The following is a 23,533-nucleotide window of genomic DNA, read 5'->3' on the forward strand; positions in this document are numbered from 1 at the left end:
TGCATGATGACGACACAGATATGAGTTAGGAACGTTTCACGTCATCGCTTTTCATCACCTTCAAACTCTTACAGTACACTATAGGTCACAGCTGACATCACTAGTTAATCTCACTCACCTACGTCGATGTTCTCCCGTCCCAAAGCCACCAGTGACAGAAACAGTATTTCTCTATAGACGCTCCTGGGAGACATTCACATACATGAGGCATCAGACACTTTTCTAATGCACAGCAGCAAAAATCATAACTAAGAGCTTAAAGAAAGACTAAATATGAAACAGTGAGTAGAGATTAAGGAGCAGAACTGACCTCTGTCGTTTGAGACCTTCTGGACGCCGTTTGATCTCTCGGATCAGCAGGTTGATCGGCCCGTAGACGTCGTTGGTCTGGATGTTGCGAACAATGGTGTTGAGGAGAGTGCGGCTCTCCTGGTGGTCTGTTGGCCCCAGAGTTCCCCTCTTCTCCACTGGGAGCACAAACACCAAAACATCAGAGAGTCTGCTGAAATATTCTTTTAGCAAAGAGCCTCCACTCTGATCTGTTCTGCTCAGCAGTGACACTTTAACAAAAATACCATTCAACCTCCTAATACATGCACCGATAGTATCAATTTCAAAATCCCATATTGTCTCGTTCCCAAGTTATTGCATTGACAAGATTTTCAGAAAATTTCACTTCAAGGTCACTGAGGTTCAAACTTGAGATGTTCAGTAGACACACGTATGGTCCTACGTCCTTTCGCTCTTTACTTTACATTCACAAAACTCCATCTGACTGGTTTTGGGGGTTTTTGAAATCAGTACATACCTTCTTTCTTAGTGTGAACTAAAATATGTTTGCTTGAAGTTTAAAGGCTGAACACTTGCGCCCCCCAGTGGTGATTATGCAGTATAACTCACCCCAATAATCTGAAAGCTTACAATTCACTTTGCAAATACAGGTTCTACACTTGACACTGTACTGATGGACAATGATTGATAATGTCTGTCTTCACACTTACAAAAGGTCCTCCAGAGCAGGTAAAGTGGTTCTCCGGGTTCTTGGTGCAGGTTGATGTTGTCCCACAGGAGCTGTACGTACACCTGCTTACTGTCCTGTGGCAGTGACGTCAGAGGCAGCTGCAAGAATAAACCATGACATTATAGCACAGCTTACATGGTGCTCGCTGATTGACAGGACATCCTCTGTAAAGGAATGAGTTTGCTGTGTTGGGTCTAGATGACTGAAGCCTTCTTATAGGTGGTGTGCACATCACTGCCGGCTTCAGTCCATTACAGTCACAGCATTTCATCTTTTATGTGTGAGTCACTTTCATATAAACATTCCTCACAGCTTCATTTACACATAGTCCTCTACTGTATGCCCACCTGATTGGACAGTACAAAAAGTGAGGTGTGACAGATGTGATGTCACAGTTTTCTTACAACAACAAGGAATATGAAGATGAGAGCGATCGAGGAGATTTTTTTTTTTTTTTATCTTTAAGGCTACGTGCACACGTACCCGGGTATTTTTGAAAACGCAGATTTTTCTATGCGTTTGCACCTTTCGTCCACACATAAACTGCGTTTTTGGTCACTGAAAACAGAGATTTTTAAAAACGCCTGCCAGGGTGGATATTTTTGAAAACTCCGTTTTTGCATTTACGTGTGGACGAGAAAAACGGAGAAAAACAGAAAACGCAGCGTCAAAGGTGTGCGCATTTTTTGACGTCACACTGTGCGCCACGTTATTGTTTCGGTGAAATGAATTTCTACAATACTATTACTATTAATTGTACTCTCTGCAGTGTTTAAATGCTTACATATATACACACAGTTACTGTCCCTCCACACATACGACTTGGTTCTGCTTCTATGCCCCAGCTTTGTTTACTTTTTCCCACCGAGGCTTCTAGACTTCTGATTGGCCAACATTTCTGCACAGTTAGGAATATATCGCCACCTGTTGCTTTGGCATGTTCCTAGCAGCGTTTTCCTTCATTTCTGCCTTTACGTGTGGACGGGATTATTTTTTAAAACGAAAACGGAAAATCTCCGTTTTCAAAAATACCCGTGTACGTGTGGACGTAGCCTAAAAACAGTAAAAAAGCAGCACACCACAGAGCAAGAATACTTTTTACCAGCTATTGTGAAATAGCTAAAATATTCCACGACCCAATGTTCTGAAACTAATCTACACTCTGGTCTAAAAGCTCCTAGTTCCTGGTACAAGTTCCTGTGGACAGTAGTAATGGATTGGATTTATATAGCACTTTTCAAGGCACCCAAAGCGCTTTACAATGCCGCTATTCATTCACTCTCGCATTCACACACTGGTGCCCTGGGGCAGACTGACAGAAGCGAGGCTGCCATATCGCGCCATTGGCCCCTCTGGCCAACACCAGTAGGCGGTAGGGTAAAGTGTCTTGCCCAAGGACACAACGACCAGGACAGAGAGCCCGGGGATCGAACCGGCGACCTTCCGGTTACAGATACGCTTCCCAATCAAGTAGTGCATACCTTGAGATTGGAAAGCATAGAAGAAGAAGAGAAAACTGAATTTAACCAAACGTTATGTCTAACCTGCACTCCGTTGTTGCAGTGTTCAGAAGTGAGGATGAGACCGGGCAGGTGAGAGGGCAGGTCCAGGCGGCGGAAATACCACACCAGGTTCCAGAAAATGATTGGGTGCTGGCTGAGGAACTTGTGGGTGTAGATCACCTGGACAGATAAACCACAAAGTGTAACTTAAAGGATCTTGAATTTGCTGGCTGACACTTGCTATATACATAAAAACACGAGAGAATGTCTTTATATTTATACCTGATCTCCCTCATTCTCCAGCAAGGTTTCCAGCTCCTTGCGCAGTACCAAGGGGCTGAGGTACGGCACAGACACTGGTTTGGGATTTGGCCGCTTTGTCCCCATGCCGTCCTGTAAACACACAGAATTCCAGACATTGACTCCATGCGGATAAAAGCACTACTGTCAGTGAAGGCTTGGAACAGAAAGGAGGCACTGACTTGCACTTCCTGCAAACTGCAGGGAAGGCTGGTGGTGGAGACGCCATGTCCAGGTCTCTGAGAATAGTCCAGGCTTTGCAGAGGTCCTCCAACACTGTTGCTACGTGTCAAAGATGTCCCGGTGCCTTTCTGCTGCTTACATGCTGCCTGGTGCTCCAGGAGACCCAGGGGATCTGACTGTACCGGCTCTGGAATCAAACTGGAAACAACCATTCAGTTATTTATATAGCACCAAAACATCTGCCTCAAATCACTTTATATTATACCTTACAATAATGCAATGGTCCACAACAACAATTATTATTTTTGTTATTAAAGTTTATTCCAATAACTTTTTGTTCTCAGTCACCAAGTAAAAGGCACCAAGATCATATTAGAAGATCTATGCTGCCATCTAGTGGTAGTTTCTACCACTAGATGGCATTTACTATGAAAACACTAGTAAGGCGGTGCTGAAGATTTAAACAAACATGCAAATACATCTCCTCGTGCATGCAACCTGAGGTGCATTCAGGGTACTCAGATGAAATTGTACCTCTTCTGTGCTCCTGGAGTATTTTCAGCGGTCTCCCTCGGTTCATCTTCAGCGAAAGTGATAAGGTCTGGTGTCTTAATGTCAGCCGCGCTGCTAGCTGTGGGGTGAGTGCTTGTGCTGTGGATGCTGTCCCCTGAGGCACTGGGATTCACATAAAACCTTCAAGAGAAAATAAAAGAACAGGGATATTTAAATTTGAGTTGCCACAAAGAATATGTTTGTGTGTTACAACACAGGAAAAATAAAAAATCTCATCTGACAGTTTCCTACCCGGTCATCGTGCGCAGGTCGTGAAACTCGATGTGCAATAAGGGAAGAAAGACCGTCTGACAGAAAGGACAGTTGGTATTGAGGTTGGAATCATCAGCCGTCCAGCCTGCCATGATCTCCTCGTCGTACACCAGCGCTTCACAGGAGCGACACTGGGAGCAACTGGACATCAGCACCTGTAAGTGGGATAACACGTCAAAAACCCTGCTGTATTTTAAACATCAGCAGTGAGAGTGCAGCACAAACAGAGACTCTGCTCATGCATGTCCTACCTCCAGTGCACAGTTCTGGAAAATACTCGAGGAGGAGGCGTGATGCGAGGAGCTTTGCTCAGAGTCAGGACCTCTGCCCGGGCGCCCTGGATTCAGATCTGCAGGCCGACATGAAAACAATATTGAAAGCTGGCATCACTGGCCTGAGAAGTACTTCACTGCCCCTCCCTTGCTTCTTCATTTACATCAGAGAGTCAGTGCTTACGTGTCTGTGTGGTCCCTCGGCCCGTGTCACTGCTGCCGCTGCTGCTGCCACCCAGGCTGGTGCAGCTCTGGTTCAGACCATTAGCCACCAAACCCGGGATGCCTTTTCTCTCAGGACTGTCATCCAACTCATGTGCAGCCAGCATACTTTCATCCAGACGAGCTGGGAAGCCGCCGCCACCAGCCTGAGCTTCATCCTGTAGAGAAAAGTTACCTTAAATCTTCCCTTTTATGCAGAACAGGCTGACACACCTGTTCCATCAGATCAGATGTTAAACTGCCTAAAATGTCTGGAATGACCTTTTAATGACCCTCACCTCATCATCTGAATCGGCGTAAGCAGATGCCACTGCCCCCCACACTTTGCTGGCCACGTTTGCCGCCTGCTTCATGCTTGACTTGAGCACATCGATTTTAGGTCCTGTTAAGAACGTGTCCATCTTGATACCTGAAATGGTGTTAAAGACCGAGCCCAGCGACCCCCCCTGAGAGGACTTGACCAGTGCGGTCAGTGAGGACGATCGCTGGCCCGGGCTCGCTGTAGAGCTCGCAGGCGTCTTTGTCTTTACTGCAAAAGTCTTGGAGCGGGTTACAGTGCTGGGGCTGCGTTTGGGGGTGTTGCTCGGTGAGCCAGTTGGGGTTTTCACAGGAGGCACTGGGAGGCTGGACCTCCGCTCCAGAGTCTGTTTGGGCTGAGGTGCATCCGGCTGCGGCTGCTGGAGCTCCATGCTGGAGGATTTGGTACCCAGCGGGGTTTTCAAGCTCATGTACAGCTCGATCTCCTCAGCCAGGTTACGGGACACCACAGCAGGCACGGAGCGTGGCGGTTCCTGACTGTTGACAGAGGCCGACTCTTCGCTCTCTGACACCAGACGTGACAGTGGGTCAGCTCCCACTTCCACGTCGGCCCTCTCCAAAATGGGTCCTCGCACTCCAAAATCATCTTCATTAGTTTCAGTGTTTTTTCTTACTTGTTTCTCCCTATTTACTTCGGTACCCTTCAGCTCTTTGTCGTCTGTCTTTCTTTCTTCTGCGGTTTCTGGGTCCTCTTCTTCTGGAAGCTTTTTAAGCCTCAACCCCTGATTTTCCTCAGGCTCTTCCTCCAAGTCTTTAAAAAGTGGTTTGGGCATAATATTAGGGGGTGGGCTTTGACCTCCTGAGAGGACTCCAGCTAGGATACGAGCATCAGCGCCCATTCGGCTGGCCATGTGGTCCATGCCTGCCTCAGAGAGCATTCCAGCACGAGTTTCAGCGCTGAAGCTGCAGCTGCGTTCAGAGAAGGATTTCTGCCGCTGATGCTGAGACTGGTGAGCTACAGCCGGGGACGGCAGCGAGGGATCGTCATCGGTAAGTGACACGTTATCGTTCTTGCTGTGTCTCCTGAACAGCTTCCCTTTACCTGCACACAGATACAGTTATTGTAGTGCAACAATTACATTTATGTAGCTTAATTGAAACAGGAACAAATAATCTTTACAAATTCAAAGGTGATGCCAATTTCACAGAATTTCCACCAAAACCTTTAAAGTATTTGAGCTAAATCTACTTTCTTACCTGTTTCTCCGTCAAAGCTTCCCGTGGACAGCCTAACAATACTGTGGACATGCGGCAACCCATCGACAGGACTGTGGGGCTCTCCCACTGCTACTGCACTGTCCACTGAGCCAGCTATGTCCCCTCCTGGTTAAAAAGAAACAAAAATAAAAGTAGTGGTTTGTGGTGCATACAACACATACTGGAGGTGAATGCCTGAGGCTGGGCCTTTCTTACCATTATGCTGTGCTTTGGTATCGTTTCTCTCATCAGCCGGCGGAAGGGCAGCGTGCGACGGTTCAGCCAACTCCTGGTGCAGCTCATCCTTGGAGCCATATCCTTGATCACACTGTCTTTCTGGAGAGCACAGAATTAAAAAAAACCAAAACACAAACACAGCTGTAATCACAAACAACGCTTTAAAAAAAGCTTTTGTTTTTGTTCCTCAGAGACTCAGCTGAACCTTGTGTTACAGAGAACTGATGCTTTGGGAATCAGTACCTGCACTGCAGTGGTTATCTGCTACGTCTTCCATGTCATGGCTGGGGGCAAATACACTGTTCTCCTCACCGTTGACCTCGCTCGAGCTGTCTGCACTTCCATGACTCAAACAGTCGGCATCAGTGACTGCTGAGGCAGCTACTGGAGCACCTAAAGAAGGATGCAGGAAGAAACATGAGTAGATTGTATGTGGTATAGCAGCAGACTTCTGATATTTTCTAGTTAACATCAAGTTAATGTCATCATTTTTTTAAAATTCCAATTTATATGTAATCATGAAGTTATGATAAGAAGTGTCCTATAACTTCTAAGTAGAGTCAGCCTCTTATCTGATAAAGTTTCAGGTTTTAACTAATGCTGTCAGCGTTAATCTTGTTAAAATAACGTTAACGCCATAACCGCATTAACGCCGATCGCCCCTGTGCGTGGGGCTGGACGGTGCTAACGAGCTAACCGCGCTAACGCCGTGCAGCCCCACACATGGGACGATCCGCATTAACTCGCTAACCAAGATTTGCCGCGTTAATGCGGTTATGGCGTTAACGTCATTTTAACAAGATTAACGCGGACAGCACTAGTTTAAGTAACCCTGCTAACAGATAAACAAACAAACCATTCATAACAAGAGGAACACAGCCTTGTACATTTGATTCACACCTGTGGTAGTCAGCGTTGATCCCTTCTCAGAAGATGTGCGGTTTAAACCGTATTTAAACTGCGTGACTCCACGAAGGACGTTACGCAACTTGGTCCACATGATCAGGCCGCTCTGGTTCCGGCTGGGCCACGGGCTCTCTAAGACAGCCTGCGCAGAACAGATGAAGGATGAGATGGAATTGCTTAATAAATCCCATAAACCAGCATATCACCAAGACCACACACACACATTTCAGATCTTAAAGTGATAAGCCATATATGTAAACCTTATTGTAGTATCCATATGTGATGGCGTTGGGATGGACTCCAGCTTTCTTCATCTCAACCAGGACTCGCACAGCCATCACAGGCAGACCCCACACGCCGCAGAGCTGCATCACCACTCTGTAACACACCTGACAGCAGACAAACACATGATCATTACTTTATATGTTTTGCATTGTCTATGAAATTCCAAAAATCTAAAGAGAAGTGATAATCTAAACATATTCCTACAAAATGTGAACGTACCTCATCCAGTATCTCCACCTCAGTGGTTCTCATCTTTAACAGGATGTTGTACGCCTGCTGCATTGCCCGGGTCTTTGACTTGGCCATCCGTACAGCTGCTGGCAGGCAGATGAACCACAGACTGTAGCAGTGACTGAACAGACAGCGGGCCCACAGAGGCGGGTTGGAGTAGAAACGCTTTGCCATCTTGTATGCGAGCTTGACCTCCTATAGGAGCAGTACGGGCACACGTCAGATGAACACGTTGATAAAGAGAAAGGGTGAAGAGCATGGTCAAAGCAGGTATCGTTCCTACTTCTGGTGAGGATGATAGTGTGAGTACGTACTTGCTTTGTCCTCTTTGCTAGTAGTGCAGGGCTGCTGGACAGACTGGCCCCTGCTGCTCTGGTGCTGAGTGCTGGACGTAACTCTCTTGGACGGTCAAATAGATTTAACTGCAGTTTGGGGAACCCTTTATACCTGCAGAATGTAAAGCAAGGAACACTTTTAAACCAGAGTATAGCATCAAGTCAGTTTAACTTGTTGGATATTGATCTGATCAGTTTAGTAACAGAGGGTGTTGTTAATCAGTTTCAGCTGCTTTGGTGTTAATGACATTAACAACAGGTGAACTAGAGGGACAACAACGAGAAAACCCTAAAAACAGGAATGGTTTTACAGATGGAGGCCACTTCTCTTCTTTTCTGATAGTTTTTTCACTAGTTTTGCATTTAGCTAGGGTCAGTGTCACTGCTGTTAGCATGAGGCAATGCATAGACACTATAGAGGTTGCACAGGTAGTTCAACTCCTCTAGGTTGACACATTAATACCATTACCACTGGCAGAAACAGACAGGCAGTTAACTCTAGGAGAGGTGGATAGGGCCACAGAAGGTCCTTAACCCATCAGCAGGAGCGGTATCTGCACCTTGGAGCCCGATTACGTTTGCCATAAAATACCAGAATTAGCAGGTCCACCAGTGGCACCCTGTGCTTTTCACAGATGAGAGCAGATTCACCCTGAGCACACGTGATAGATGTGAAAGGGTCTGACGAAGCCGTGGGGAACATTTTGCTGCCAGCATGACCAGTTTGGTGGTGGGTCAGCGATGATCTGGGGAGGCATATCAGTGGAGGGACACACAGACCTCTGCAGGCTAGGCAACAACACCCTGAGTGCCATTAGGTATTGAGATGAAATCCTTGGATCCATTGTCTGAACCTACACTGGTGCAGGTGGTCCTGGGTTCCTCCTGGTGCACAGCCTCATGTGGTGAGAGTATGCAGGCAGCTCCTGGAGGATGAAGAAATGACTGGCCCCCATACTCGCCTGACCTAAATCCACCTCTGGGACATTATGTTTCAGTCCATCCAACACCACCAGGTTGCACCTCAGACTGTCCAGGAGCTCATCGATGCACCATCCATTTTCTTATTATGAGCACTCCCCTGACATTCTCAGGCACACATGTAAGCACAAATGGACTCTCCTGCTGCATCATTTTATCACTGTGATTTTTGGGGGTGTCTTGGAATTCAGCCCTCTGTAGACTGATCACATGCCCATATCGCTGTTGACATTCAGCATGATTTTTCCCTATTGAGCTCTGATGTGTTTTTAAAGTGTTACTATAATTTTGTGGAGTGTACGCTTAAAGCACTACAAGTCTTACGTGTACTGAGGAGCAGGATCCGGTCCATCATCTACTGGAGGCTCAGGAGGCATTACAAAGACTGTGTGCTCACTCTTTTGAGACTCATCCAGCTCCAGCAGTCTTGTGTCCTCAGATGACTCTCCTTCAACCTGCAGAGGGGATCACATCCAGAGATTTAGAAAACGACACAGACTGTAGACCATTTCCTGTCTGATGCCAGTAAATAAACTAGGTTACAAGGATACTCTATAAAGCTTTTGTAATTAAGCAGTAAAGCATGCTTATTTGATTGTGATTAAGTTAGAGGAAAAGCAGGAAAAATCCATGCCTCTTGACTGAATGCATTCATCAGATAGGGGGAAGTTAAAATATATGAAGAGGGAAAAAAAAAAAAGGTGCAAGGAAATCTGATTACATTATTAGCAATTACCTTGGTGCCCTTGTCGGTGATTTTATCAGAGGGAAAAAGCTGCAAGTAGAGGGAAGAGAGCGAAGGGAACAGAATGAATCAAAGGAAATTATGGCTTCCTTAGCCTCCCAGCGTACAAATGTTACTTTGCCAATGAACCACTGTAACACAAAGGCCTGTTCCTGGAAGGAACGCTCCAACGGAAGAGAAAAACAAAACAACAAAGACCAGCATGCGTTTTTTACACGCCTGGAGGCAGCATGATGCCGGGATGGTAATCACCTTTTCGACGCAATCGTCAAAAAAGGCCAGGCCTGTGTCCTTGTCGCTGACGAAGGTGCACTCCTCGATGAAGCGGATGAATATCTGGGTCTTGGTGAGCTGGGAGTAGAACTTCTGGTGGGCACGGTCTCTGCTTTTGAGGAACCCTGCAGGAAGGAAAGGAGAGAGTGCGGCGTCAGCTTCACGGTCATCTCAGTTTACGGAATTTATGAATTCAGTGTCACTCGTTAATTTCGTAACTTAGCAAAGAACAAAAGTCTTTACTGCATCTTAAAAGGACAAACATAAGAAGTTTTGTCCTTTTGACCTCATTATATTAATTATTCCTGAGTGACCCTCATCAAATCAATGTGCAGCTATTTATAAAAGTGCTAATGCGGCGTGAAGAAGAGTCTCTTTCACATCATCTAAAATTGATCTTTGAGAGGGGAATTAAATGGAGTCAGGAGCCTATTTCCCAGCAACAAACACTCTTATGGCTGATGAGAAAGGTGATTAATTTCTAAAAACACCTTTAATGGTCTATTTTAAACCATTACAGTACATGGAAGGGAGGGCAGGGAATTGGACTAAAGGGCAGCCTCTCAACCACTCGGTCAACCTGACTCCTTGAAACAGAGATGCCAATAAAAGTATGCATGAGTTGAGCCCATCTGAATTAAAGCTGTAAATTATGCAAAGGTTACAGATCCAGGAAGCTATCAACAAATCCATAGTGTTTGGTGAATCACGTGTTTACCTTGTAGGTCATAGAGGGAGTCTGCAGCCGTGGTTTTTTCAGAGGGCGCCTGGGTGATGGGTTTGAGGTAGGAGCGGTAGCCCTTCAGGATGGAGGCCATGAAACGAAGGAAGGCCTCTTGGATTTCCATCTCCAGGGCCGTCCTTTTCTTGTGCCAGGTGAAGTCCGCGTCCATGGGAGTCATGTCGACAGCCGAGCCATCCGGCATCACTGGGCGTAGCGAAACTAAAACAAGCCAGTGTGGTCAGTTTAAATAATTTATATAAATTTCTCAGCTCTCTCCTTATATAAAGTGTTATTAAATGTACTCTCAATTAATAATAGGTTTATTAATTAGGTCTCCCCACATTTACTTTCCTGTAATAATGCTTGATGATGGAGATAATGTAATGATGCAGAGAGAAAATTATGAGAGTCACAGAACAGTGAGGTTACTAACGCTGTTAGCATTAGCTTTCTGATCAAAACGCCTCAGGTGCTGTCAAAAAGTTCAGACAGGTCTATATAAGCACAGCGTATGAATGATTAGAATCAAATGCATTAACTGTTGCTGTTTTATAATGGAGACTGAGCATGCTCAGTGTGGATTTTGACAAAAGTGTTTACAGTTAAGCTAGCTAGCTTGTAAGTACTTTTATTGCATCAAAAATTTGACATAGTAAAATAATTCAGATATTTTATCAACCAAGCAACCAGAAAAGAAAATATGAAAGCGTATTTGTTTTTTAAAAGGAAATAGCATATAGTTCAGATGCTTTTTTCCCCATTATGTAAAATTTTGTAATGTATTGTTAGCTTTTTTTAAAGGTATAGTTTTATTTTCAGCTTTGGACTGCCATATTTACTAAAGGAATACAATGATGCATTTTGTAATTTAAGCTTACAGTGTTCAGGTAAAGATTAAGAACCCTGTCCACGTTAATTGTGGTAACTTGGTATAACAGGTAAGTGATCCGGGTTTTGCTATACAAATGAGATGCTGTTTGTACCAGTGGCCAGCTGGTGGTGCAAGTTGCTTAGTGAGTTAATGAGACTCTTGCAGGGCTTCTTTGGGAGGTTCTTCCAGTTGCTGTGTTTCTTCTCATCTGACCTGTAACATACAAAACCACAAAGTTTGTAGACTGGAAAAAAACAAAAGACAGCTGAAAACAAAAATCTGGGCTCACAAATCTGCTGCTGAAAGAGTTATTCAACATAATGAGAGCTGTTAATGTAGAAGACAAAGTGTGTTTTTCTCTAACAAAGCACAACATACAGGTAGATAGTGTTCGTGTCCAGATCCACACAAACAACATCTGGTGGGGGGTCATAAAGGTCAAAGTAGCGGGAGTCCACGCCCACTATAAATGGACACGGCGCGTTGAGGACGCCTGCGAGAGAGAGCGGGCACAGGGGGATGTAGGGACACTGCCACTGGAAGGGGAAAATCATCTGGAAGGAGACAAAAGCCAGAATCAGGATTATTACTCCCAAACAGATGTTTTTAAAGGGTTTCCCATGTGTAAAAAAACCCAAAAACAACAGCAGCATATTTCTTTCCTTACTCACGAGCCCATTTTTTCATATTGCTCCACCCCTCAAGAACATCTATAAATTGAACACCGAAGGTAAATAAGACAAATTTAGGGGGTCACACTTGCATAACTGATCTATTGTAACAGCTGAAACCTATTTGGGTTGATTTTGAGAATTGTGAAATCCTTACTTTTCTGGAACTGGAGAATAAGCAACTACATTCAGTGAAAAAAAACTCAAAGTTCAAAAAGCCTGAGTAGTGCCAGAGTTATTTGGATACTACGCTGCCTGCAGGCAGGGACATGTGAGACACAAAGTAATGATCAGCTATAAAAGCAATTTAAAATTGTCACAAGTTTAAAAAGGAAGTCATTAACTTGCAGTTCTAGTCATTCATGACAGGCATTTTCAGCTAAAAGAAAGATGCTTTACTTTAACATTATCTGGACTTCATGGTACTGTGTTGCAACATTATTAGGCAATAAATGGATAAGTGGAAACCACCCTCACCAATACTCAATAGGACTACATTATTGAGAGTTGAATATGTTTACAGTATTGATTACAGTGTAGGCGTCACTCGGGCTCCATTACTGATTTTGTGTCTACATAAATAAAAAAAGACGTGCAGTGCTGCTCACATCACTGCTCAGAAACTTGTTCCTCTTCTTGCTGCTGCTTTTCTGGATTAAACTGCTCTACCTGACTCATCTTAATGCTCTTTCATTACAGCCATAAAACATAAGTGAAAGGAAATGAAACTAATAGTTACAGTTCCTCCATGTGGACCATTTGAGCTGTCTTTGACTAATTACTGATACTGTTACATATACAGCATATATCATTTACTAAATGTAGCTTATGTCACTGTGCTGTATCTCTCTCTCCATCTGCTTGTACATGTAAGGCTTGTCTGAGCATCGAGTGCCTAAATAACAAGCTGTGCATTCTGTAAGCTCTTAATTAGTGTTTTTATTTAAGTAAGCAGACAGTTTTCTTCTCTGCAGTTCTGATGAATGTTGACTCGACAATAGTGACTACTACTTATGTCACTTTAAAGGAAAGTGTTGGGTTATCCAAACACAGTGGAGTTAAACTGTGCATCTGCAGCGTGTTATTCATTTAATCCTTTTGCAAATATATTTTTGTTGCTGTGTTCCTTAATGAGATGTTATTGTGCAACACTTTATAGTGCTAACCATATGTTTCTTATCTAAAAAGTTCAGATAAGTCAAGGAAATGCAAGTGTCAATGTTTTGCATGTGCAGATTGAAAAGTTAAACAACTGCACAACTGAGACACCACAGCCTGCAGTCATAATGTTGTTTTTTTGACTTTTAATGTGTATGTTTTTCATTTTAATCACATGGTTAATATTAGACCTGATTTTCAAAACAGCCCAGGCACTTACAGGACATATTCTGTATTTATGAGCAGAAACAGTGGCTGTGTGGTCGCTTTGCATGTCAGCACTAGGTCAAGCTGATGATTCATTTCTTTCCATACTGACAGCAAAGGCAATGAAACACTGCAGGCAAATATGAGCTAAATGGACTCAAAAACAAAGCAAATGCACTGAGGGGAACTCCTGCAGAGGAAAACACACAAATTCAAGTTTCCAGCTTTGCCTAAAAACAGGCAGCTCTTCATTAGAGCCCAATAGAGGATTTTTAAGAAGGATACCGATATGTGGTGATTAAAAAATCCAATATTTTGATCTATCGGCAGATGTTATTTTCTTTCAGACACAATGAAAATAAACAGATTTCATTGACATTTTTTTGTGGATGTTTATTTACTCATTTACACTCTGCCTGACTATGCTCGGATCAGCTGGTTCTTTTGTTTTGTGACATTTAAAAAAAGTGCTGCAAACAGGGACGTTTTAGAGTGCCCTCTGGTGGACAAACTAGGCGATGTCAATACTGATAATACAGTTGAAGGGTGTTTCTCTCGTCTCTTGTTTGTTTTTGTTTTCACTCACCCCGTTTTCAGCCATTATAATTGTCGACACTGAGAAATGAACAAAATCCGAATTTTGACCATAAATAAAAGACATTAAAAACTAATCTAAACTGTAATCAGACTAAGCAGGAAAAGCTTTGCTAAAATCCAATCCAGCAAATAAATTATATCTATTTGAGTATATTTGAATACATTTGAGTATGACAATATGAGAGTGCATGTTGGAGCCTACTCACAGCCACCACAGCCTCGGCCACTCCGGTGAGCACGGCGGGTCGGAGCGAGTGCAGCAGGATCTTGCTCTCCAGCAGGACAAAGTGCAGCAGTGTGGCGCAGTTCTCCGAGCCCAGATTCATCAGCAGAGTGCCATAGTCTGCCCCGCTGGCACGGAGGGAGAGAAGAGAGGAGAGGAATGAAGTGATGAGTTCGGACAGGGAACGGAAAGCACAGCGGAAAGAAAAGGAGAGGGAAAAATAAAGGGAAAAGAATTGGGAAACAGAAGAGTTCATTGCTGGGTCTGTAACCAAATGTAACCAGAATTAATCAAATGGGAAACAAGGAAAAGGCAGAAAAACAGGCACAGAGTCAAAATAACACCATCAACATAAAATGTATTGTTTAACAATCTCGCTGTCTTCTTTACTGCTTCAGCTTGCTAAAGCGCTCTGTTTTCAGATGCTTTTTTTCATAATCTAACAAACCAATCATTTTAAAAGCCTTCATAACCACAACTTAAAAGTGACTGCTTTTTGTGCAGTAATTCTGTCTCCTTTAAATCTCTATTGTAGAGACTGCAGCACACATTACTTTGAATATCAATAGCAGCCGGTGCTAGCTTTAACAAAAGCCCGTCAATCAACATTTTTATGAGGCTTCAAGGATGAATAAGGCAGCGTCCAGAACTACAAAAAGGAAAATAAAGTAGCTGAATTACTCAAATCAGTCAGAAAACGGCAGAAGTAGCAGCAGAAAAAGGCTTTAAAAAAAGACGACGATGCAGGAATTAGCTGAACATGTTTTTTTTGTAGAGAAATGACTTTGTTATACATTTATTGAGCAGGCCAAGGTACCTGAGCGGTAAGGGTGTACACACGGGCTGGGAGAGGATCAAAGTGTCGTTTACCGAGAGCTGCAGAGGACATTAAATAACATCAGTAACAGAATAATACAAAAAAATCCCAACAAATGTTCCCTGAGTACTGCAAATGTGGAAACTCAGATTTATTTTGACCAACAGCAAGAGAGAAAAACTCTGACCTGGACCAAGATTCTGGGTCTTTGAGGGGAAGGAAATGAGACATTGTGCATGAAGTGCGAGATGTGCCTGTTGAAGGAAATAATAAAACTCATGTTAGACGTTTCCTTTAAAAAGGTTGGCATTAAAGTGGCCAATGAATGATTTTGAAAGTTTCCACAGCTGCCAAGTAGTTTCCTACTTTTCAATAGGCAGTGGGTGCGGGCCTGAGACGGAGAACTTGTAGATGAACATCAGGAACTTGCGGAAGGACTCAAAGAAGGGCCAGCGGGAGAGCAGACAGATGCATTTATTGGTGTTCACAGGCCGGTTGGGGATCATCTTCTTCTCCACCGTGGTGAGAAGGCCCAGCTGGATCTTCTGCTTCTCGCTCAACAGATCTGCTGGATATGGCTCGTAAAACTGGATGGCTGATCCATACACCTGGCAACAAGAGGTGGACGTTAAAGTGTTTGAAATATTTTGACTCAGCAGAGAGTTTTAAACACTTCAATTTAAATCTTCCTTTGGTAGCTATGTCTTACCTTTTCACCAGAGGAGATGGTTAAGACAAATGTAGAAAAGACAGGCAGAGGGTCACGAGTGTTCGGCGCCCAGCACTCGATGTTGGCACCCATGGGCAAACAGAACAGAGGTACAGACTCTGACAGAGGGAAAGACTCATAGTCCTCTTCTGGGTAACGAAAGATTAGACCTGGAGCACAGAATAACACACAAACAAATAAATAAAAATCACATGATGAAACAATGTGGTTGTTCAAAGCAAGACACATGGCAACATTTAAGTTTATTGAATAGTTTGAATAGGTCTTCAAACTTCCAGGCAGGCCTTTAATCCCAGTCTCCCTGCAGGGATTAAACTCCTACCTTTAAGAAAAGGGAGATCAGTATTTTGCAACTCTGATGCTCTTACAGTCAGCAGCCTGTATAATTCATTTTGAGGAAATAAGCTCAACTTGATGTCTGTCACTATGAAAAACCACACACATTCTTCTGAGCATGCATGGACACACACACACGCGCACAGCAGACGCACCAAAGGGCGTGGCAGGAAGTGCAGTTGTCCGAGATGAATAAACAGCCACTTCACAGGAAAAAGGCCGGCCAGAAGATAAAGCCAGCCTGCATGTTTCCACAGGGTGTGTATGTTTGTGTGTGTGTGCACATGTGAGCCCTGATGACGTTACGCAACGCAACGCAGCGCTCAGAAGACCAAACTGCTGCGGAAGCTTTCAGTCAGTGAAAATGTCACCCAAAGATCAGCGATACACGCTCAAGGTGACCTAAACACGTAAGCAGTGGCTATTGTGACGACACACAATGCACCAACACGTCTCGCTGCTGCAGTTTTGTTATCAGTGTTTAGCATAAATGCACATTTTGGAAAGACTCATGACTGCAAAACATCCTCCCCTTTTCCTCCTGCCTGGACACTGTTTGTCCAGTATATCTAGTGTCCCTGCTGTCCCTCCTCTGCACAGGTCCAAACCATCTCAGCCTCGCTCTCCAAGTTTGTCTCCAGACTGCTCAACCTGAACTGTCCCTCCGATACACTCATTTCTAATCTTGTCCATCCTGGTCAATGAAAGTATTAGCATCTTCAGCTTTGCCACCTCCAGCTCGGCCTCCTATCCTTTTGTCAGTGCCGCTGTCCTTAAACTATACACGAGAGCAGGTCTCACTACTGTCCTGTAAACAATCCCTTTCACTCTTGTTGCAATCCTTCCATCACAGTTTACCTCTGACACTCATCACCACCCATCTCCACCCTGCCTGCACTCTCACACACCTCACCTGTGCACAGTCTGTTGCTTTGGATAGCTGACCCAGGGATTTAAACTAGTCCATGTGTAACCAACAGTTACATGTGCCTCTCTCATTCACACACACTCTGCTTGCTTCTACTGTTTAAAACACTATTATCTAACTGGTCAGTAACACAACGATCAAAGTGATTTACTGATATATTGTATTTACTATTACTGTCAACCTTTTACGTTTTGCATAATATTACAGTACAGTTTTAACTAAGACAAAACATTGTTTCAGTTATATATATTAACTACCTGCTCTTATAAACAGCTTTAACACCACATGGGCAAATCATTAAAAAAAAAAAAGAGAGAGAGATAGTGAGGTGAAATCAGATGAATCAAAGACTAAAAACTGAATTACACAAAGACGGACACAAAAACGTGACAGCAGTAACCACTGTTCAGCAGCTGCAGGAAACAGCAGCTGAAGATGGCATTTTGAAACTGATCACTTTTACTCACCGGCTTTGTAACTGATGGAATTTGACGCGGATACAGACTTCTTGTAACACAGGAACACGCTGGAGCCCCACTGAAAGATCGATCACACTCTTATTATCTATTTGAACTTTCATGAGTGATGCTACTGAAAGAGAGCTAAGAAACTAAATTCAGACGCACCATGCCGCAGTTGAGGTTCTTGTCCACTTTGCAGAAGGTGTGCGGCGGCGTCTCGCCTTTGCTGGTGACGATGACGCAAATGTCCGTCACGGCCAGCGAATTCTGCGGCTGGACGGGTGGTGCTCGGCGGAAGGTGATGAAGATGCGCTGCGAGGTTGCAGAGCTGTTGTTGACATTCGCGCAGCGTCCGTATGGTGTTGCCTGGATGACCTCACACCCCTGGATGAGACGCTCCTTACCTTCATAGAGCACCCTGAAAGACAATGAGTAAGTAAAAAATGTTACTTTGGGAAAAAAAATTGGTGAAGACTAGAAGAATTTTAATATCTCTGAATATTTATATATTTAATTTTTTTTTCTTACATTTTTTTTTTCCATCAAATCCAATATTGCCAAAATCAAACTGCAACTTTAATCTGTTAAAGTTCACTTTACACATATTGTAGCCACGTTTGGTCTTCGTGCATATTCACTTTTTGTCCTCACTGAGGACCAGTACATAGTTTTACATTCACAGTTAGAGGCTAAACTCACCACCAACTTCATCTCATAAGTAGCAGAGCACCACCACACTGGTATGTGAGGTACAGACATGGAACTTGATGAAAAGAATCAGGGAACTGTTCCCAATCAATGTGATAAATAAATACAACTTACACAACCATAGAAGGATAAGAAGATCATAAATAAGAGAATGCAGGGACACTATGGGTGCTAATACAGCTTTGCCCCCCTGCAAAACCAAAGGAAAAAAAAATAGCATATCTCTCTGGTTGGTTATATTTTTCCAGGCAGTAAATTTTCCAAGTAATGATCTTAACAGTCTGAAGTGAAGGTTTCCACGGAATCCTCCAGAGTAATTATTGACAGGATAAATTCCCGGCTGTCTTACGTCTGTGCCTACTAGCTATTTCCATCTTCCGTGTACCAACTTTTATTTCCTGATTGGACGCAGACAATAGAAAACAGTGACAAACAGAGCAGCGCCAAAACTGATAAGAGGACATATTTGATATAAAAGAGATAAACAACTAAATTATTTCATAGATAAGAAATAACAAACAGCAGCTAAACCCAAAAAAGAGAAGACTGAAGTTGACAGAAACCAACAATCTAACAGAAAAGTTACCCACGTCTTAAAAAAACCCCCACATTTACTATTACTTGAATCCTGTGCTGCTCATAAGAAGACCTAGAACAACATGCCTGATTTCAATCACCATCTGCATGATATAAAGTCACCTTACAACATCACATTATTCTCTAAACTGCATAGACGGTTAATCTGGGCACTCTGAGTTACCACCACAAACTGCACACTAAATATTAACACATCACATGCTCACAGTGTTGGGAAACATATTTCCACAATGGAAAAACAAACATTAGCAATCAAAGAGTCATTTTCCTTTATGTCCTCTTTAGGGCTACACCGATATGCTCTGCTGTGTGGAGCAGCTACTGAGTCAGGTGTTTGTTTTTTAAAGCTGATCAACCTAAACAGTAACCGTGCAAGCTGTAAACCCCAAATAACAATCAGAAAGGTGCTAAAATGAGCAGGAACTGCAGGCGGAGTTATCTGATCTAAGGGTTTTATTACTAGTAACTGTAGCTTTGAGTCTCGTAAGCTGTCAGAAACATTATGCTTACAGAAAAACACAGAAGGACTGATTTCTGTAAACTCCACGCTGCTTTGCTTCAGTGCAATTACGTAGTTAAAATGCAAGAAACTACAATTTCTTCAGGCGCACAAATCTGACAAAGCATAAGCACCGCACTGCTACTATATGAAAGCATCCTTCCCATGGGAAATAAAGTGTATGCCAGCGAGACACTAAATAAAGGGGTTAAACTGTGGCTCTGTGGTAAGAATAATCTCTGGTTCTCCTGTTTTACAGAGAGGATCAGTGTGTGGTCAGCACTGCTTACTTTATTCTGAAAGCTCTGGTTTCTCTTTAAAGCCTCGGTGAGTCTGTCTTCAGTGAGTGATGTGATTCAGACTTAGTAGCTGACTCATTCACATCCCAGACAGTAAAGTGGTTTTCGTATCCAGCTCACAACAGATTAAACCCTTTAGATGTTACAGCTAAAACGTTCTGTGCGCTACCTGTCTCTGCTCGCTCCCACATTGAATTTCACACAGCCAAGAGCTGCAGTCTGGAAAGCCATCAGTGCCCCACTGTGTTGGATTTTTTTTATTTTTTGCATGACTGCAGGGCTTCTGTAGCAGCATGCTCCATGTCCTCCCTTTCCATCTGGACAATGCCATGTGGGAGGCCAAAAACTTTGACTCCTACCCTCTACAAACTAGGACTAAAAACACACTTTTTGATCCATGGGTAGAGCCAGCCGTTGCAGATATAATAGTCCTGAAACACTCCATTTATTCTGAAAAGAGTGCAGGACAAATCTAAAGAGGCCGGGAGGATAGTTGCCAGCAAAATTCTCATTTAGGCAACAAAAACAGGGTCTTAATGGGCACGGTAAGCAGTCATGCTCTGGAGCCCCGGGCTGGGAATGTTGGACAACAGAAGGAGCAATAAATGATTTACGCTTCACTAGATTTACATTTATTCTTTCACTGGACAAGCGGAAGGTGGAGTAAAAACAAGCATCTTCTCAAACAGCTTTTGTATAAAATTCACAAATTTTACATTAAGAGTCTAAATATTTGTTAACAGTAACCTGCAAGAAGACCACGCTGTTATTCAGCCTCATCAGAGGCATAAGTGTCTCAACTGATGATGACAAAGTACAAAGCAGCTTTACAAGTTTACTTCGATTTGTTTTTCTATTTGCATGCTGAGGGGGATTGCACAATCTCATGGAGGAAATGTGACTTTGCATACAATCTTCTGTGTGTGCAGGGAGTCACGGCTATAAAGTGATACCTAGGAGGAGGAAATCACATTAGTAGCATGTGAAATAAACCAGATTCCTTACAGAATGGGAATAAAGTCTGAGGCACCAGATCGACGTTTTTTATTTAATCCAGTCTTGATTTTGCAGACAGGAGGGGAATCTTCCAGAGAGGGAGCAGGAGAATGCTGGCAGTTGTAACTGGAATCTCCAGTTTGTTAGCAGGAGAAAAAAAACAGGCTTTAGACAAAGCTCAGGTGTGTGAAGAACGTGACTGCCTCGAGAGGTTGCATCACTGTTTTGAAAGATGCATCACTGCATGAGATACTGCTCCTTCACTCAGGTAACAGGATAAAGTGCTGCTGCTGATGAGATGTAGATTAAAAGTTCGGCTTCCTGTGAGGCTAGTAAGGCTTAGGGCATACCTCGCTGCGTGAAGTGAAATATATTGGAGTTCCCTTTTAAAACATAATAGTAGGAAGCAGGGAAATTTCTATCGTCAGATACAAGCCAAGAGGCGTGGCGGAGAGGGGGAACTTTGTCACAAAATAGGGGAGAGTGAATAAACAGCTAACTCGCCTACTTCCTGAATGTCTGCAGTAATGTTTTGTCAGGTATAAAAAACAAACTGACAAACCTAACAGTGCCAGGTTTTGATTGGCAGGGGGAACCCCCCCCCCAAAAAAACAAAAAAGGGGTTTTTGACCGTAACAGTCATCAAATGACGCTGCTGAAAAGGTTTTTTCATGTGAAATTCTGAATGATGACGTGACAGCACCGGCACACTAACGATCCACTTAGCTGATTGATCAGATTTTTCACCACAGGGCTGCTTTCTGCGTATGATCAACTGCCATCATGCCAGCTAGCAATCTGCACAGCAATTACAGCAATTTGTAGCAGGTGTAATTGATCAACTTGTTTCTCTTCCACACAAGCTCACTTCTCTAACCTGCCTTAATCACAATAACACAGCAAGAAATCAGAGCGGTAGGATGAACCTAAAGATTCACAACAAAGTGGATAAAAAAAAAAAATCTCATTCCTCATTTTTATATACTTGGCTGGATGAACCATACATATTTCATCTGTCTGAATTTACAGCTTACAGGAGAACTTGTGTACTGATTACATCATTTTAAACACATGAGTTTAAAATGATGTAGGTTTTTTTTCTCTTGTGCTATTCATCAGTAAAACCTAGTTCTAAAATTGCTAAATAACCCCACTTATAATGGTCTCCTCCTCCTGCAGGCAAATGAGCATTTGTGATTACAAACACCAGCATACTGTAAATAAATGGCTGACTCACCCGATGTCAATCAGCGGAGGTTTACCCCGTCCTCTCTTGTAGCAGAGGAAGAGCTCAGGGCTCTTGAGACTGCCATGATTAAGGTTGGCTGGCTGGCCGCTGTAGGTGCTCTCGATACAAGTGAAACCTTCAGGCACCGTTTCCCCTGCTGACTTGTTAATGACGGCCAACTCAGTGATGGGCGCTTTGGGCCCGGTGGATTTAGTCTCCGACAGGTCCTGCTCCAGGGGCGTGGACTTGTCGGTCAGCCCGGCCACCACAAAGTAGTCGGTCACACGGTGACCCTTGTCCTCAATCATGGCTGGATGTACCTGAGAAGAAAGAACATAAAAAATTAACATTTTTGATTTCAACCTCATATACAGCAAAGCTTCTTGTAGCCTTCTATTCTATACTGTATTTAAATGTTCTTACAAAGCACATAGGACATGGGTGTCAAACAGAATTAGCCTGCAAAAGACTCTAATCCAATCCAACTGGGTGGCTCTGGAAAATGTGAAGGAGGGCATATATTTTGGATTTTTAACTAGTGGTACAGACCTCCATTTATGCAACGAAGCACCAGATAAACAAATAAATGACAGAAAATTTCCTGTTTTTTTTCACCATCTACTGTAGAAATGTATGATTTATGATTTTAGGTTCAAAGTAAAACGGGACATATTCTGTCAGCTTGCAAAAAAAAAATCTGTTTTACAATTACAGGAGGTCTGTGCAATGAGCTAACAGAGCATTTTCACAATTTTACACATACAATTATTACAATTTATCCCAAAGAGGTATGCTAACATATTTATTTATTTTCCTAGAAAAAGCGAGATGTGTTGTTGAAACTGCACTTCGTTATCTTACATTAAAGACATGTCAGAGATTAAATCTGTAGTTAAACTTCTTTAAACTGACAGAAAGGGCAGATTGAAGATCAAAGTGGGCTGCATGTGGCACACAAGGTAAAATGACATCCTTAATGTGGACATCAAAGATTTGCAGGTCTGCAACTATAACTGCAGCAGAAAGTACATCTTAGCCAGAAGAACATTTGACTTTGAGACAGTAGGATGGGTTTCACATGCATTCCCCAGAAAATAAATACTGTGGTCAATGCAATGAAAGGATCCTTTAAGACTGTCGCACCCCACCGGAGCGCACACACACTAGGGAAACGCAAGATTTAACGGGGGGACTGGATCTGCTGGCATTCCCAAACACCCTTGTCACTGTATATCACCGCACTGCTCCAAACAAGTCGAGAGAGTTAAAGCTCTGGTGGCTGCGACGAGCCAAGGCAGAGCGGCCGAGGCTGGAGGAATGCTCAGAAATGCCACTGAGAGTGTAAATCAAGCAGACATCCAAGTCTACAAAACTGCTGAAATATGGTCTCAAACTGGGCTGGCACTGGCATAATGCGCCTTTAGGCATCATGTATTGCATGTTTTCGAGGAGAACTTCTAATAGAGGTTTATGCTTTCCCAGTAAACCTTTGAGTCACAATGCCAAGTATAAAGTTCACTGTCAGGGACTCAGTAATCAGTTACAGACCAAGACGCAACACAGTCACACACTGCTGTATGGTAAAAATGCAGAGAGCGATGGTTCATCCGCAGGATGGTTCTGCGGCTAAAACTAAAGAGTTTGTTTCCT

General features: G+C 43.3%; 1 protein-coding gene across 2 annotated transcripts in view; it reads right to left on the bottom strand.

Moving 5' to 3' along the window:
- dennd4c (DENN/MADD domain containing 4C) overlaps positions 1–23,533 on the bottom strand; it is a 37,475-nt gene that overhangs the window by 1,704 nt on the left and 12,238 nt on the right. Inside the window, exons 2-33 of one of the 2 annotated variants that reach the window (XM_084924382.1) lie at positions 21,893–22,203; positions 17,722–17,974; positions 17,563–17,632; positions 15,811–15,980; positions 15,468–15,709; positions 15,289–15,355; positions 15,102–15,160; positions 14,268–14,412; positions 11,807–11,982; positions 11,541–11,641; positions 10,552–10,776; positions 9,813–9,958; positions 9,552–9,590; positions 9,140–9,270; positions 7,814–7,946; positions 7,488–7,694; positions 7,244–7,372; positions 6,978–7,125; positions 6,321–6,470; positions 6,057–6,176; positions 5,841–5,966; positions 4,604–5,685; positions 4,288–4,483; positions 4,083–4,180; positions 3,811–3,986; positions 3,541–3,699; positions 3,006–3,204; positions 2,806–2,916; positions 2,566–2,703; positions 1,002–1,119; positions 311–467; positions 119–183 (exon numbers count right to left, since the gene is read on the bottom strand). In XM_084924382.1, the coding sequence (XP_084780508.1) occupies positions 119–183; positions 311–467; positions 1,002–1,119; positions 2,566–2,703; positions 2,806–2,916; positions 3,006–3,204; positions 3,541–3,699; positions 3,811–3,986; positions 4,083–4,180; positions 4,288–4,483; positions 4,604–5,685; positions 5,841–5,966; positions 6,057–6,176; positions 6,321–6,470; positions 6,978–7,125; positions 7,244–7,372; positions 7,488–7,694; positions 7,814–7,946; positions 9,140–9,270; positions 9,552–9,590; positions 9,813–9,958; positions 10,552–10,776; positions 11,541–11,641; positions 11,807–11,982; positions 14,268–14,412; positions 15,102–15,160; positions 15,289–15,355; positions 15,468–15,709; positions 15,811–15,980; positions 17,563–17,632; positions 17,722–17,974; positions 21,893–22,191 (5,635 nt within the window). In that variant the 5' untranslated portion in view covers positions 22,192–22,203. The remainder of the gene's footprint in view (positions 1–118; positions 184–310; positions 468–1,001; positions 1,120–2,565; positions 2,704–2,805; positions 2,917–3,005; positions 3,205–3,540; positions 3,700–3,810; positions 3,987–4,082; positions 4,181–4,287; positions 4,484–4,603; positions 5,686–5,840; positions 5,967–6,056; positions 6,177–6,320; positions 6,471–6,977; positions 7,126–7,243; positions 7,373–7,487; positions 7,695–7,813; positions 7,947–9,139; positions 9,271–9,551; positions 9,591–9,812; positions 9,959–10,551; positions 10,777–11,540; positions 11,642–11,806; positions 11,983–14,267; positions 14,413–15,101; positions 15,161–15,288; positions 15,356–15,467; positions 15,710–15,810; positions 15,981–17,562; positions 17,633–17,721; positions 17,975–21,892; positions 22,204–23,533) is intronic. The other variant, XM_084924383.1, reaches the window with a different exon arrangement.

The sequence above is a fragment of the Perissodus microlepis genome, chromosome 3 (assembly GCF_051167445.1).
Source record: "Perissodus microlepis isolate ML-2025 ecotype Zambia chromosome 3, ASM5116744v1, whole genome shotgun sequence".
Lineage (NCBI taxonomy): Eukaryota > Metazoa > Chordata > Actinopteri > Cichliformes > Cichlidae > Perissodus > Perissodus microlepis.